This window comes from Brassica napus, unplaced genomic scaffold (genome assembly GCF_020379485.1).
Source record: "Brassica napus cultivar Da-Ae unplaced genomic scaffold, Da-Ae ScsIHWf_1281;HRSCAF=1830, whole genome shotgun sequence".
Taxonomy (NCBI): domain Eukaryota; kingdom Viridiplantae; phylum Streptophyta; class Magnoliopsida; order Brassicales; family Brassicaceae; genus Brassica; species Brassica napus.
Window position 1 is genome coordinate 176,267 of NW_026014699.1, and position 16,384 is coordinate 192,650.

The 16,384-nt window shown below is 41.8% G+C and overlaps 1 protein-coding gene across 1 annotated transcript in view; it reads left to right on the forward strand.

Annotated features, from left to right (window-relative positions):
* The first annotated feature begins 594 nt into the window (after nucleotides 1-594).
* The window catches only part of LOC125596767, an 82,993-nt gene continuing 67,203 nt past the window's right edge, over nucleotides 595-16,384 (forward strand). Inside the window, exons 1-5 of the mRNA XM_048771821.1 lie at nucleotides 595-833; nucleotides 1,024-1,712; nucleotides 1,956-2,090; nucleotides 2,274-2,380; nucleotides 2,483-3,159. Coding sequence (XP_048627778.1) covers nucleotides 595-833; nucleotides 1,024-1,712; nucleotides 1,956-2,090; nucleotides 2,274-2,380; nucleotides 2,483-3,159 — 1,847 coding nt within the window. The remainder of the gene's footprint in view (nucleotides 834-1,023; nucleotides 1,713-1,955; nucleotides 2,091-2,273; nucleotides 2,381-2,482; nucleotides 3,160-16,384) is intronic.

A 16,384-nucleotide genomic window follows, 5' to 3' on the forward strand; every position in this document is an offset into this window, starting at 1 on the left:
AACATTAACCAAAGGTGAAAGTTAAAATGAGGAGTTAGAGTGGTAAAAGGTGAATGCCTTTAGTCTTGGAGAAGAATCAGCCCATTGGAGAAGGATAAGGCTCGCGGTGACAGCCTGTCTCATGCTGGAAAGGTAAAGCAAAAGCAAAGATACCTTACACATGTGAGAACAGCCATTGGATCAATTCAAAATCGAGTCTAGCTTCTGTATTGACTTCACATGCTTTACCTTATCCTTAGAGTCTTGGAAACCCTTGTATCCTGAACTATAAATTGTAACCTCTCTGATTAATAAAGACTAATCTGAGTTTTGAGTCTATCTCTCTCTAATCTTTCTACTCTCTCTCATTACTCTAATCTCTTAATTCTCTTAATCTACTTACTCAAATCAATCTTATTCTCTCTTAATCCACGTTCTACACTCACTAAATCAAAATCAAATATGGTATCAGAGCCAGGTTGCCCTAAAACCTGAGTTCATTCCGCAAATTTGTGTTCTTGGAGATTCTGGGTTTGTGAGTGTGCTTGAAGATTTGGTATTCTGGGTTATTGGTGTGTTGAGGTTCTCTTCTTGTAGATGGAAACAGACGACACCATGGTGGAGCTATGTACAACAGTTACTCCTGATGAGTGGAATCGTGGGGGTGAAGTGATTACAAAGCAGATGGGTGAAGGCAAGTGGATTCAAGAGAATCATGGAACACTTGGGATCATCCAGAGGTCACTCTCAAGTTCAACCCTGGAAGCTGATGGTCATGAAGGGACAGCTAAGGAGTTGTGGGAGAGTATGGAAGCTGTGTATGAGGACAGATCGCATCTATGCAAGGTTTTGTGGTTAAGCGGGCCATTGAGAATCTGAGGCAAGATGGAGAAGAGCTCAGTAAGCATCTTGAACGCTTTAAGAGCTTATGGGCAGAGTTGAAGGCACTCAGACCGAGTACCTCAGATAAAGACATACTGAAGAGAAGACTAGAGCAAGATGAAGTGTTTAGTCTTCTGATAAGTCTTATGATAAACTGGTCAGGAAGATCCTCACGGAAGAAGTCCTACCTGATGTGGAGAGTGTGTGTGGTTTGGTGAAGCATGAGCAAGCAAAGATGCAGCCGGATAAGAGGAGAAAGATTACTGAGCTAGAACAAGTAATCACCGGCAAGAGCTTGTATTCAGCATACATAGGAGACATAAAAGATGGGGATAGCTTAACAAACAGACACGAGAAGGGTGGAGCTGATGAGGTGATTACCAGAAGAGAATGGGATGCATTTGTAGCCAAAGCGAAAGCACTCACTGCATCAAAGAAGCAAGGAAGTCATTCAGTAAGGTCTAAACCTATTATTGTGGATTCTGGAGCCAGTCATCACATGATCAGTGATAGGAGTCTGATGGATGAAGTGAGAGCAGCTACTGGAAATGTTCAGATAGCAAATGGAGATAAAATTCCTATAGAAGGGATAGGAAGCTTGAAGCTATTTGACAGGGAGTCAACAGCCTTGTACCTGCCTCAGTTTACCTCCAATTTGATATCTGTAAAGAGAGCTACTATTGACTTGCAATGTCAAGTAGTATTCAGGCCACAGGAGGTTGAGTTTCAAGATCTTGTTACGGGTCAAGTGATTGGAAAGGGGAGCAGTACCAACAATCTATACCAGCTACAATCAACTAAGCTCTCTAAACCCTCTATCTCTATATGCATGAGTAGTACTGCTGATGGCTGTGATAGTATTACTTGGCATGCTAGATTAGGACATCCTCATACTCGCGCCCTTGAGCTAATGATACCTAATCTATCAGTTAATCACCTTGAATGTGAAGCATGCATACTAGGGAAGCATTGCAAAACTGTCTTTCCCACATCTGAAACTGTCTATGAGAAATGCTTTGACTTAATACACTCTGATGTGTGGACATCTCCATGTATATCTAGGGATAAGCATAAGTATTTTGTGACTTTCATAGATGAAAAATCTAAGTACACATGGGTCACATTGCTTCCCTCCAAGGATAGAGTGTTAGAGGCATTTATAAACTTCCAAGCTTATGTCACTAATCACTATAATGCTACTGTGAAGGTACTAAGGTCAGACAATGGAGGTGAATACACTAGCCATGCATTCAAGAATCATCTGATGAAGCATGGGATAGTTCATCAAACCAGCTGTCCCTACACTCCACAACAGAATGGTGTGGCTGAGAGGAAGAACAGACACCTGATGGAAGTAGCAAGATCAATGATGTTTCATTCTAATGTTCCCAAGAGATTTTGGAGTGATGCAGTTGTCTCAGCATGTTATCTCATCAACAGGACACCGACGAAAGTTCTGAGGGATCTATCTCCATTTGAGGTACTGAACAAGGCTAGGCCGCAGATTCAACATCTGAGAGTATTTGGGTGTACCTGCTATGTATTGGTTCCAGGAGAACTGAGGAAGAAGCTTGATGCAAAGAGCACTAAGGCTATGTTTATTGGATACTCCATTACTCAGAAAGGGTATAAGTGCTATGATCCAGTAACAGGGAGGGTGTTGGTGTCTAGAGATGTCAAATTCATTGAAGGAAAAGGGTATTATGAAGAAAAGATATGGGAAGATTTGAAGGATCTTCCACAAACGCCATCAGATAAGGCAACAAATCTGAGGAAAATATTGGAGAATCTTGGGATTAGCATGACCCAGGATCAAGGAACAAGAAGAGAACCACCAAGAAGCACAAGTACTCATGAGGAGGAAAGTGAAAGGAGGTCCCCTCTTGATCATGAGGGGGGAAGTGAAGCTGAATCAGGAGTGCAACAACAACAGAAAAGTGATTCAGGAAGTCATGATCAAGGAGAGACACAAGGAGAAGAGAATCCAAGATCAGATGGAGATGCGCAGGCTGATAGAGAGAGTCCAAGATCAGATGGAGATGCGCAGACTGATAGAGATGAGCAGGCAGCTATGCAAAATCCAGTCGAGTCAGTTGGGATTCAGGAACCAGAAACAGAGGTTCAACCACTGAGGAGAAGTACCAGGGTAAAGAAAGATCCATCAAATTGGGTGAACACAAGGATATACTACAATGCGGAGGCCGTAGCACATCCGACTCAAGCAGTATGTTCGTTTGCAACATATCCAGAGGAGCATGTGGTCTTCATGGGTAATCTGGATGAGAATGAGATCCCAAGGTCTTATGAGGAAGCCATGAAGCATAAGGTCTGGAGAAATTCAGTGGGTGATGAAAGGGATGCAATGATCAGGAATGACACTTGGTATGAGAGTGAATTACCAAGAGGGAAGAAGGCTGTGTCTAGCAGATGGATCTTCACAATCAAGTACCGGGCAGATGGAACTATTGAGAGACGCAAAACCAGGCTGGTAGCAAGAGGGTTTACACAGACTTATGGGGAAGACTACATTGATACTTTTGCACCAGTGGCTAAGCTTCACACAATTCGAATTGTGTTATCCATTGCAACAAACTTGGAGTGGGATCTGTGGCAAATGGATGTGAAGAATGCTTTCCTGCAAGGTGAACTAGAAGATGAAGTGTACATGCATCCACCTCCTGGTCTTGAGCATCTAGTAAAGCCAGGGAATGTTTTAAGATTGAAGAAGGCAATATATGGGCTAAAACAGTCACCTAGAGCTTGGTACAGGAAGTTGAGTACCACACTCAATGGGAGAGGCTTTAGGAAGTCTGAACTGGATCACACTCTCTTCACCTTGACAGGACCTTCAGGGATCATTGTGATTCTAGTGTATGTGGATGATTTGATTATCACAGGAAGTGATAAGGCAGGGATTCAGGCTACTAAGGAGTTTCTCAAATCAGTGTTTGACATCAAGGATTTGGGAGAGATGAAGTATTTTCTGGGTATTGAGATATGCAGATCAAAGGAGGGCTTGTTCATGTCTCAAAGGAAGTACACTCAGGATCTGTTGAAGGGCGCTGGTAGGCTTGGAGGAAAGACAGCTAAGACACCTCTTGAGGATGGGTATAAGGTTTTGCTTGAGGGGGAGATTGAAAACAATCAGCCATTTGAAGATGCTAAGCTGTATAGGAAGATGGTTGGGAAGCTGATCTACTTGACAATCACCAGACCAGACATATGTTTTGCTGTGAATCAAGTTAGTCAGCATATGCAAGCTCCAAAGATGCACCATTGGAACATGGTGGACAGAATCTTGAGGTATTTGAATGGCTCTAGCGGCCAAGGAGTCTGGATGGGATGCAATAGGAGTACAGAAGTGGTTGGTTATTGTGATGCTGACTGGGCCGGAGATAGAGTTGATAGGAGATCAACTACTGGGTATTGTACCTTCATTGGAGGGAACTTGGTTACATGGAAGAGTAAGAAGCAGAAGGTTGTCTCCTGTTCTAGTGCTGAGGCTGAATATAGAGCCATGTTGAAGCTGACTAATGAGCTAGTGTGGATCAAAGGGATATTGAAGCATTTGAGTATTGAGCAGACCACTCCTATGACAATGCATTGTGACAATCAGGCTGCTATTCACATTGTAATGAACTCCTAGGATGCTTCTTTGGATTGAATTGGATAGATCCTTGTATAAACGAATCAGAGACTCAAGTTTATCAAGGTGATGGATCGTTTGGTGACACAAAGAGTTGCGGAATGGCTCCTTGATACTCCTAGATGACTAGCTTGGATATTACACACCAAAATAGACACCCTTAGTTGTTGGATATGACACACCAACGAGATTCACTCAAGACTTGATGAGAAGTAAAGAGAGAACAAAGAAATCTGATAGATTTGTAGAAAAAGGATTGTGTTTAAAAGAGAGAACGCAAACACACTTATATAGAGAAGTATGGAACAGGCTCCATATTCTCGAGATCATTAAAGGGAACAGGCTCCCTTGGAACTACAACAAAGACTAAAGACTTATTCAAATTCGAAAAGAGTTTTTAAAACATGAAATAAAAACCATAGTTTAAAAATAACCTAAGGTGGAACCGTGATACATCATCTAAGGTTTATGTAAGTAACTTGTGGCCTCATTAAAAACCTTCCTTTGGAAAACCCAATGGGACAAAACCAAAGGCTAGGAAAAGAGCACACACAAGCACTTGCTTAGATGATGATCAGTTTGAAACCATTGCTTGAATGGTGATAAGAGTGTCTTGATTGATCAAACGTCCATCAAGACCGTCTTCTTGCTTCCATGAGATCATAAGTAGACTTCCAACAGCTTCTTTGAGTCTTCTAGCTTTGGCGCGAGTGATGGGACCTGGTGGAATGACTAAGGCATCATCTTCTTCCCTTGATTGGTCTTTGAACTCTTTATCTCCATCCTTGTGCCGGTCCATGATCATATCATCCCCTCCCTCTTGAAAAGGATTTGTCCTCAAATCTGGCTCATCTGCAAAATAAGGAACCAAGTCAGTGATATTAAAACTATTGCTCACATCATACCTTCCTTGGAGATCCAGCTTGTAAGCATTGTTGCCGATTTTCTTTATGATCTCAAATGGTCCATCAATCCTTGGCATGAGCTTGGATTTCCTCTCATTAGGAAATCTTTCTTTCCTTAGGTGAATCCAGACTTGATCACCCACTTCAAAGACTCTTTCACGCCTCCCCTTGTTTGCTTGTTTGGCATATTGCTTAGTCTTCTCTTCTATGTTGCGCCTTGCTTGTTCATGAAGTTGTTGTACCTTCTCTGCCTTCTTCTTGCCATCAAGACTAACTCTTTCACACTCAGGTAAAGGTATTAGATCCAAAGGAGAGATGGGATTGAACCCATAAACAATTTCAAATGGAGAAAACTTAGTAGCAGAATGCACAGCATGATTATATGCAAATTCACAATGAGGCAAACAATCTTCCCATGATTTCAAGTTCTTCTTTATAATTGCACGCAAGAGTGTACCAAGAGTTCTATTAACTACTTCAGTCTGACCATCAGTTTGTGGGTGACAAGTAGTAGAAAATAATAGCTTAGTGCCTAGTTTAGACCAGAGAGTTTTCCAAAAGTAGCTTAGGAACTTAGTATCTCTATCAGATACAATAGTCTTAGGCATGCCATGTAAACGCACAATCTCCTTAAAGAACAAGTTAGCTACATGCAATGCATCATCAGTTTTATGACAAGCAATGAAGTGTGCCATCTTAGAAAATCTATCAACTACCACAAAGATTGAATCTTTACCAGTACGAGTTCTAGGCAATCCAACAATGAAGTCCATAGAGATATCATTCCAAGGATGATAAGGGATGGGTAAAGGCGTGTACAAACCATGGTTTTGGACTTTGGACTTAGCTTGTTTACAAGTTGCACACCTTTCACAGAGTCTTTCCACATCTCTTTTCATCCGCGGCCAGTAGAAGTGATCCTGCAAGGTCTTGAGAGTTTTTGCGACACCAAAATGTCCCATGAGGCTTCCTCCATGAGATTCCCTAACAAATAAATCTCTCAAAGAACAATTAGGCACACAAAGTCTATTATCATAGAAAAGAAATCCATCCTGCCTAAAGTAATGTCCAGCAGCAAATTTCTCACAAGACTTATAAGCATCTTTAAATTCAGGATCATTCTCATACATTACTTTAATCTGCTCAAATCCTAATAGCTTAACATCAAGAGTGTTCAAGAGAACATACCTTCTGGATAGTGCATCAGCAACTATGTTTTCCTTACCTTGTTTATACTTGATGACATAAGGAAATGTCTCAATGAACTCAACCCACCTTGCGTGTCTCTTGCTGAGTTTGTTTTGGCTTTTAAGGTACTTGAGAGACTCATGATCAGTGTGAATGACAAACTCCTTGGGCCATAGGTAATGCTGCCATGTCTGCAAAGCCCTCACCAAAGCGTAGAGTTCCTTGTCATAAGTAGCATAGTTGAGAGTCGCTCCTCCTAGTTTCTCACTGAAATATGCTATGGGTCTCTTCTCCTGCATAAGAACAGCACCAATTCCAATTCCTGAAGCATCACATTCAATTTCAAAAGTTTTATTGAAATCAGGAAGTATAAGAAGAGGGGCATTAGTAAGCTTCTCTTTTAGGCATTGAAAGGCAAGTTCTTGTGCTTCTCCCCATTTGAATCCAACTTCTTTCTTGATCACCTCAGTCAATGGAGCGGCTATGGTGCTAAAATCTTTTACAAACCGTCGGTAGAAGCCAGCTAATCCATGGAAGCTTCGCACTTCACTGATGGTTTTAGGAATCGGCCACTCTTGTATTGCTTTCACCTTCTCTTGATCTACCTTTACTCCATCTGCACTCACAACAAAGCCTAGAAAAACCAAGTGATCCGTTCCAAAAGTACACTTCTTAAGGTTAGCAAAAAGAGATTCCTTTCTAAGCACATCAAGAACAGCTCTAAGATGTCCTATATGATCATTAAAGCTCTTACTGTATACAAGGATGTCATCAAAGTATACCACAACAAATATGCCAATGAATGATCTAAGAACATGATTCATTAATCTCATGAATGTACTAGGTGCATTGGTTAATCCAAATGGCATGACTAACCACTCATAAAGACCATGTTTAGTTTTGAATGCAGTTTTCCATTCATCTCCTTCTTTCATCCTAATCTGATGGTATCCACTTTTCAAATCAATCTTAGAAAATATGCAGGAACCATGCAATTCATCAAGCATATCATCTAATCTAGGAATAGGATGGCGATACTTTACAGTGATGTTGTTGATGGCTCTACAATCAACACACATGCGCCAGCTTCCATCTTTCTTAGGCACAAGAAGCACTGGTACTGCACATGGGCTCATGCTCTCACGGATATGCCCCTTTGCCATCAACTCCTCAACTTGTTTTTGCAGTTCTTTAGTCTCCACGGGATTAGTCCTATAAGCTGGCCTATTTGGAAGTGTAGAACCAGGAACAAAATCAATCTGATGCTCAATCCCTCTAAGAGGTGGAAGACCAATTGGATTATCTTCAGGAAATACATCTTCAAATTCCTGTAAAAGACACTTAATTTCACTCGGATATACCGGTGTTGGGTCAGTAACATTCAAAAGAGACTCTTTAAAGATAAGTAAAAGAATAGATTGATGAGCATTGAGAGTTCTTTTGATTTCACCCGATTTGGCATAGAGACTATGCTGCTTCTTTGATTCAGGTTTGAGGTCTATTTCTTTCTTCTTTTGTAGCTGCAGTTGATCTTGATGAACTTCCTTTGGTGTTAGAGGAACCAGCACAGTCTTCTTTCCTTTGAACTCAAACGTGTGCTTGTTGGTGTAGCCATCATGTATCACTCGTCTATCTGATTGCCATGGCCGACCAAGAAGGATATGTCCAGCTTCCATAGGCAATACATCACAGAGAACCTCATCCTCATACCTTCCAATTGCAATGGGAACCGAAACCTGACTAGAAACCCTCATTTCTCCTTCTTCATTCAACCATTGAAGCCGGTAGGGCTTTGGATGTTTCTGTACTTGGAGGCCAAGCTTCTTTACCATAGTTTCACTAGCTACATTCACACAACTTCCTCCATCAATGATAAGACTACAGACCTTTCCTTGCACAAGGCACCGAGTGTAGAATAGATTCTCTCTCTGTTCTTGCTCTTCAGCTTTACTTTGCAAACTCAAAGTTCTTCTAGCCACCAATAACCTTCCTTTCACGGGTTCTTCTTCATATTCTTCTTCAATAAGCGCCTTACACTCAGACTCTGAAAGCTCATCCTCAGATTCATACTCTCCATTCTCAAGAAGAATCATGATTCTTTTATTGGTGCACTCATTTGCATAATGGCCTCTACCCTGACACTTAAAGCACTTAACATCTCTAGCTCTTGCACTTGAAACCTCGGCCTTTCCTTTATCCTTGCTGTAAAAGGAATTTGGCTTTGAGTCTTCTTTCAGTTGCGGTTTGCTTTCCTTTTGATAGCTAGACTTTTCTTCTTTAGTTCCCTGAAGTCTGGTGTTGTAACGAGAATGAGAATGGCCCTTCCTCTTAACTTGTTGCTCAACTAGTATAGCTTTGTGAAGCATCTCTTCTATCTCCACATAGTGCTGCATCTCAACATTATCTTGTATCTCTCGGTTGAGACCTCCTAAGAACCTAGCCATAGTAGCTTCTTTATCTTCAGAAACACGAGCTCTCAGCATCAACAGCTCCATGTCTTGATAGTATTCTTCAACAGATCGAGATCCTTGGGTGAGTCTTCTTAACTTCTGGTGCAAGTCGCGATGATAGTGATTTGGCACAAATCTTTTACGCATGAGAGCCTTCATCTCGTGCCATGTTTCAACGGGATACTCTTGGTTAAGTCTCCTGGTAGTCACAAGCTGGTCCCACCAACTCAGCGCATAGTCATGGAACTCAGTTGCTGCTATCTGAATCCTTTGGGCATTGGTGTAGTGCTTACAGTTAAACACCAACTCCATCTTCTTTTCCCATTCCAAGTAAGCATCCGGATCAACTTTGCCATGGAAAGGAGGTATCTTCAGCTTTAAACCAGCAAGATCATCTCTGTAAGTTCTCCTTTCATCATGATCTCTTCTATGTCTCCTTCTACTATCTCTAGAAGAGGAACTGCTGTGCGTGGCTCGGTTACGCTCATAGTAGTGGTCTGTTTCTTGTGATTCAGCATGCTCTCTCGGGGTTTCATCACGTCTTTCTCGTCTAGACTCATTGCTATGACCTTGGCCCGTAGCTTGCCTTATCTCTTGCCTTATTTCATCGCGAAGTTCCTTCATACTGCTCTTGATCATATCAGCAACGGTAGTGATCATCGTTTGGTTTAATTGCTCAGTCATCTGATCTCTCAATAACTTGTTCTGTCTCACGAGTTCTGCTTCATCTTCCGACTCTCTCACCATGGTACCTGATTCAGAAAACACTCAAACAAGTAAGATGTTCACAAGAATCAAATCAGAACAATTAGTCGACGCGGAAACAACTTTCAAAAGATTCAAAAGATAGAAAACTTGCAGATCACGGATTAGAGAATTCAAATCGACAAGACTAAGATTAGATCTATCAATTTTGGATTTATGCAGATCAGATTCAAGACAAATAAGAACAGATCTATCACAGAAACAACACAAATCAAGTTATTCAGCAAGTGATTCGACAGATCAAGCGATTCGATTACTTCCTTCACACGGATCGGATGAGTTTGATTCAAAATATGATAAGAACACTTAGATCTAATAGGATTCAACACAGACGATTAGCAATCAGGTGATATGCTACTCAGATGATACGAGAAACAACAACAGATCGCAGATCTATCAATGGTAATCAAAGAAGTTGAAAAGTTTATTTGAAACAGAAGAGAAATCGAAAACTTCCCAATCCAAAGCAGCTCTGATACCACTTAATGAACTCCTAGGATGCTTCTTTGGATTGAATTGGATAGATCCTTGTATAAACGAATCAGAGACTCAAGTTTATCAAGGTGATGGATCGTTTGGTGACACAAAGAGTTGCGGAATGGCTCCTTGATACTCCTAGATGACTAGCTTGGATATTACACACCAAAATAGACACCCTTAGTTGTTGGATATGACACACCAACGAGATTCACTCAAGACTTGATGAGAAGTAAAGAGAGAACAAAGAAATCTGATAGATTTGTAGAAAAAGGATTGTGTTTAAAAGAGAGAACGCAAACACACTTATATAGAGAAGTATGGAACAGGCTCCATATTCTCGAGATCATTAAAGGGAACAGGCTCCCTTGGAACTACAACAAAGACTAAAGACTTATTCAAATTCGAAAAGAGTTTTTAAAACATGAAATAAAAACCATAGTTTAAAAATAACCTAAGGTGGAACCGTGATACATCATCTAAGGTTTATGTAAGTAACTTGTGGCCTCATTAAAAACCTTCCTTTGGAAAACCCAATGGGACAAAACCAAAGGCTAGGAAAAGAGCACACACAAGCACTTGCTTAGATGATGATCAGTTTGAAACCATTGCTTGAATGGTGATAAGAGTGTCTTGATTGATCAAACGTCCATCAAGACCGTCTTCTTGCTTCCATGAGATCATAAGTAGACTTCCAACAGCTTCTTTGAGTCTTCTAGCTTTGGCGCGAGTGATGGGACCTGGTGGAATGACTAAGGCATCATCTTCTTCCCTTGATTGGTCTTTGAACTCTTTATCTCCATCCTTGTGCCGGTCCATGATCATATCACATTGCCTCTAATTCTGTGTTTCATGAGAGAACAAAGCACATAGAAGTTGATTGTCACAAAGTGAGGCAGATGATTGTCCTAGGAGTAATACTGCCATGCTACACGAGGAGTGAGGATCAACTGGCTGATGTGTTTACTAAGGCAGCAAGGCAGAAGACAATAGAGTCCATACTATCAAGGCTTGGACTCATTGATCTTACTCCCAGGAGCTGATCCCCTTAACCATGGAGTCTCTACTCTTTTTCCCTCATCAAGGTTTTATCCCAATGGGTTTTCCTTGGTGAGGTTTTTAATGAGGGAGATCTTCATGGTTTCCAAGCTAGACAAGTTCATTTAGTCTAGCTTGAGGGGGAGTGTTGAGATGAAGATCAAGAAGTGGATGTTGAAATGAGTTGAGTACAATGTATGAGAAGGCATAAGGAGTTAAGAGACTGAAAGGGATGAGACTTTGGGAGAGTTTGTGATCAGCCATAGCCGTACAATCCGTACAGAAGGAACTGGCCGTACACATCAAGGATGATCACAAACATTAACCAAAGGTGAAAGTTAAAATGAGGAGTTAGAGTGGTAAAAGGTGAATGCCTTTAGTCTTGGAGAAGAATCAGCCCATTGGAGAAGGATAAGGCTCGCGGTGACAGCCTGTCTCATGCTGGAAAGGTAAAGCAAAAGCAAAGATACCTTACACATGTGAGAACAGCCATTGGATCAATTCAAAATCGAGTCTAGCTTCTGTATTGACTTCACATGCTTTACCTTATCCTTAGAGTCTTGGAAACCCTTGTATCCTGAACTATAAATTGTAACCTCTCTGATTAATAAAGACTAATCTGAGTTTTGAGTCTATCTCTCTCTAATCTTTCTACTCTCTCTCATTACTCTAATCTCTTAATTCTCTTAATCTACTTACTCAAATCAATCTTATTCTCTCTTAATCCACGTTCTACACTCACTAAATCAAAATCAAATACAAGTTGCCTCCAATGAATGTGCAATAGCCTGTGGTTGATCTCCTGTCTGCTCTATCACCAGCCCAATCCGCATCACAATATCCCACCACTTCAGTGCTTCCATTGCAGCCCATCCATACTCCTTGATCAGGTGAGCCGTTGAGATACATCAAGATCCTCTCCACCATGTGCCAGTGATGTTCCTTAGGCACTTGCATGTGTTGACTCACCTGATTCACAGCAAAGCAGATGTCAGGTCTAGTTATAGTAAGATAAATCAATTTGCCAACTAGTTTTCTATAGAGTTTAGGATCCTGATAAGGTTTGCTGTCTTCAATCTCCCCCTCTCGTGGGACTTTGTAGCCATCCTCCATAGGCATCCTTGCTGTCTTGCCTCCATAAGCACCTGCACCTTTCAAAAGATCAAGTGTATATTTCCTTTGGGACATGAACAAACCTTCCTTGGATCTACATATCTCAATTCCAAGGAAGTATTTCATTTCTCCCAAGTCTTTAATCTCAAACATGGATTTAAGAAACTCCTTGGTTGCTATGATACCTTCCTTATCACTCCCTGTGATAATGATATCATCAACATACACAAGGAGAGCAATCATACCTGAGGGAGTCGTGAGAGTGAAGAGAGTGTGATCTAGTTCAGACTTCTTGAAGCCTCGGCCATTCAGAGTAGTGCTCAACTTGTTGTACCAAGCCCTTGGTGATTGCTTCAGTCCATAGATGGCTTTCTTCAATCTCAGTACATTCCCACTCTTTACTAAGTGTTCAAGGCCTGGAGGTGGATGCATATACACTTCATCCTCAAGTTCACCTTGTAGAAACGCATTCTTCACATCCATTTGCCATAACCCCCATCCAAGATTCACAGCCAAGCTTAGTACAATCCGGATTGTGTGGAGTTTAGCTACTGGTGCAAAGGTTTCTATGTAATCTTCTCCATAAGTTTGAGTGAACCCTCTTGCAACTAGTCTTGACTTCTTCCTCTCAACCTTTCCATCCGCTTTGTACTTGATTGTGAATATCCATCTACTAGTCACAGCCTTCTTCCCTTTTGGTAACTCACTCTCATACCATGTATCATTCTTGATCATCGCTCCTGCCTCATCTCCAACTGATTCCTTCCATTCTTTATCTTTCATTGCTTCTTCATAGCTTCTTGGGATGTGATTCTCATCCAAGTTTACCATGAACGCGCAATGTGCTTCTGGATATTGAGCAAAGGAGCACACGGCTTGAGAAGGATGCTCCACAGCTTGGGCATTGTAGTACACTCTCGTGTTTACCCAACTGGAAGGATCCTTCCTTATCCTTGTACTCCTTCTTAGTGGCTGCACAACTGGTTCTTCTTCCTGTTGTTCTTCTACCACTTCATCTTGAGAAGGTGTTTGTGTCACACCATGATCATGTCCATGACCATCCGAGCCTATGCTCTCTTCTCCTTCATTCTCTACTCCTCCTTCATCTTGGTTGGCCTCTTGCATAGGCTCCTCATGCTCCTCTCCTCCCTCATGATCAAGGTGGGATGGTGAACCAACTTCAGGAGGTGTAGTTGCGTGATTCCTCGGATCCTGGGATGTACTGATTCCAAGACCTTCAAGAATGATCCGCAAGGTGGTGGCCTTGTCTGATGTTAAGTCCTTCAGGTCTTCTTGATTCTTTTCTTCATAGTATCCTCTATCTTCCAAGAACTTCACATCTCTAGATACAAGAACTCTCCTTGCTATAGGATCATAGCATTTGTATCCTTTCTGTGTAGCTGAGTATCCTATGAACACAGCCTTAGTGCTTCTTGCTTCTAGCTTGTTGATCATCTCTCCTGGTTTGAGGACAAAGCATAGGCATCCAAAGACTCGCAAGTAATCAAGAGCTGGCTTGTACCTGTTCAGAACTTCAAATGGAGCCTTCTCATTCAGAACTTTGGTTGGAGTTCTGTTTATCAGGTAACAAGCAGTGGCAACCGCATCACTCCAAAATCTCTTTGGAACATTACTCTGAAACATAAGTGACCTTGCCACTTCCATGAGATGCCTATTCTTCCTCTCAGCCACTCCATTTTGCTGTGGAGTATAAGGACAGCTTGTTTGATGTAGAATCCCATGTTGTGATAGGTGTTGCTTGAATGCATGACTCGTGTACTCTCCTCCATTATCTGATCTCAAAATTTTAATCTTAGCATGATAATGGTTAGTTACATAAGTTTGAAAATTCCTAAATGCATCAAGTACCCTATCTTTGGTCTGAATTAAGGTTAACCAGGTGTATTTGGATTTTTCATCAATGAATGTGACAAAATACTTATAACTATCTCTAGATAAGCAAGGGGCAGTCCATACATCTGAATGAATTAGATCAAAGCAATTATCATAAACAGTAGTAGACTTTTGAAACACAGTTCTACAATGCTTGCCTAAAATGCAAGCTTCACAATCCTTATTCTCAAACACAACACCTGGTACCATTAAGTTCAAAGCTTTAACATGAGGGTGTCCTACTCTAGCATGCCACAATGCATTTTTATTCAACAAAGAAGCAGAAGTAAACGAGCAACTATAATCAGGAACAGAAGTGAGTTCTTCAAGCATATAGAGATCTCCCTTAGTCACCCCTTTCCCAATCAACCTGCTGCTCTCAATATCCTGAAACTTCACATCATTAGGACTAAAGATAACATTGCATTGTAAATCATTAGTACATTTCTTCACTGATAATAGGTTTGATGTGAATTCAGGCATGTAAAAAGCTCTAGATTCTTTGTTAAACAGCTTAAGCTTTCCTATTCCTCTAATGGGTATCTTATCCCCATTTGCTATCATCACATGCCCATGTGTAGGTTCTATATCCTTAATCAAGTTTTCATCACTTATCATATGATGTGATGCACCAGAATCAACAATCAATGGTTTACCTACTCGTTTAGCATTATGGCATAGATTACTAAGTGATGAATGCATCTTATCAGTTCTAGCAATGTAAGCATGCCTATACTCATTCCTAGCTTCTAACCGTTCTACTAGTTCTCTAATCAAGTGATCATCCTTATATGCAATCATAGAAGCTCCAAAGGAATAACCGTAAGTGTTACCGTTTTCCTTTAGCATTTTGAAGAGGGCATCAAGGTCTGATCTCTTGATGTAGTCATCATTGCTGCGGGAGCTTGAGGCGCCTGTGTAAGCCACCAGAGACTTCCCATTCCCATCATTGCCTCCAAGCCCATCCACTTCACTGATCTTGCTGGTGCCAGCTCCGCTTGAACCTTCAGTCACATTTGCCCTTCCCTCACGCTCCTTCATGAACTTGGCCGGCTTGAGGTGTGGGTGCAGTATCCAGCATTGGCTCTTCTTATGACCATGCTTCTTGCAATGATCACAGTTGCCATTGAACTTCCTGTCCTCGTACTTCCCGTGAGATGCCTTGTTTGCTTGTGGAGCCTCGGTTGAATCCTCATGAGCTGCTTGATTGGCAAGAGAGAGCTCCCCCTTTCCTCCAAACAAACCCATGGATCCCTGCTCCCTTTGGATTTGTGCACACACCTCCTCAAGGTCCGGAAGCTTGTCTGACCTTAACATGTGCTGGATGAGCTGGGTGTAGGCCGGGTTCAGTGTGAGAAGCAGCCCAAAGACCTTGTCTTGCTCGCGCCTCTCATTCAGCTGATCTGGATCAGTTGTGCTCGGCCTCAGCATCTCCAGCTCTGACCATAAGGACCTGAACCTCCCCAAGTGCTTAGTGAACTCCATGTCCTCTTGTGCAAGACGGTTGATCGCTAGCTTCACTTCAAACACACGGCTGAGGTTGGAAGTGTTCCCATACACCTTCTTCAGCGTGTCCCACAGCTCCTTGGCTGATTCACAGTAGCTGTAGGCATCCAAGATAGCTGGGTCCAAGGATGCGTGTAGAACCGTCATCACCAGCATGTCTTCTTGTTGCCATTTCTCCACAGCCGCTTCATTGGAGACCTCTTCTTGATCTCCTCCCTGAGTAATGAGTTTCGGAGCCTCCCCTGTTGTGATGTGCCCCCACAAACCCTTACTTCCCACAGCAGTCTTCACCATCCGAGACCACACAAGGTAGTTGCTACCTTTGAAAGTAACCGCTACCTTCATCCTCATGTTCATCCCATGTTCCATCTTTGCTTGACTTGAAAACTTGGATCTTGGATTTCGTACACACCAACCTTGAGTCTAGAATCACGCAAACCAACAGAACGTAGCACAGCTTCAACTAGAACGGACCACAGCTTCAACACCTTCAAGACTACTCGCGTGTAGCTTCAAAGACGTTTAGCTTGTAACTCTCTAAA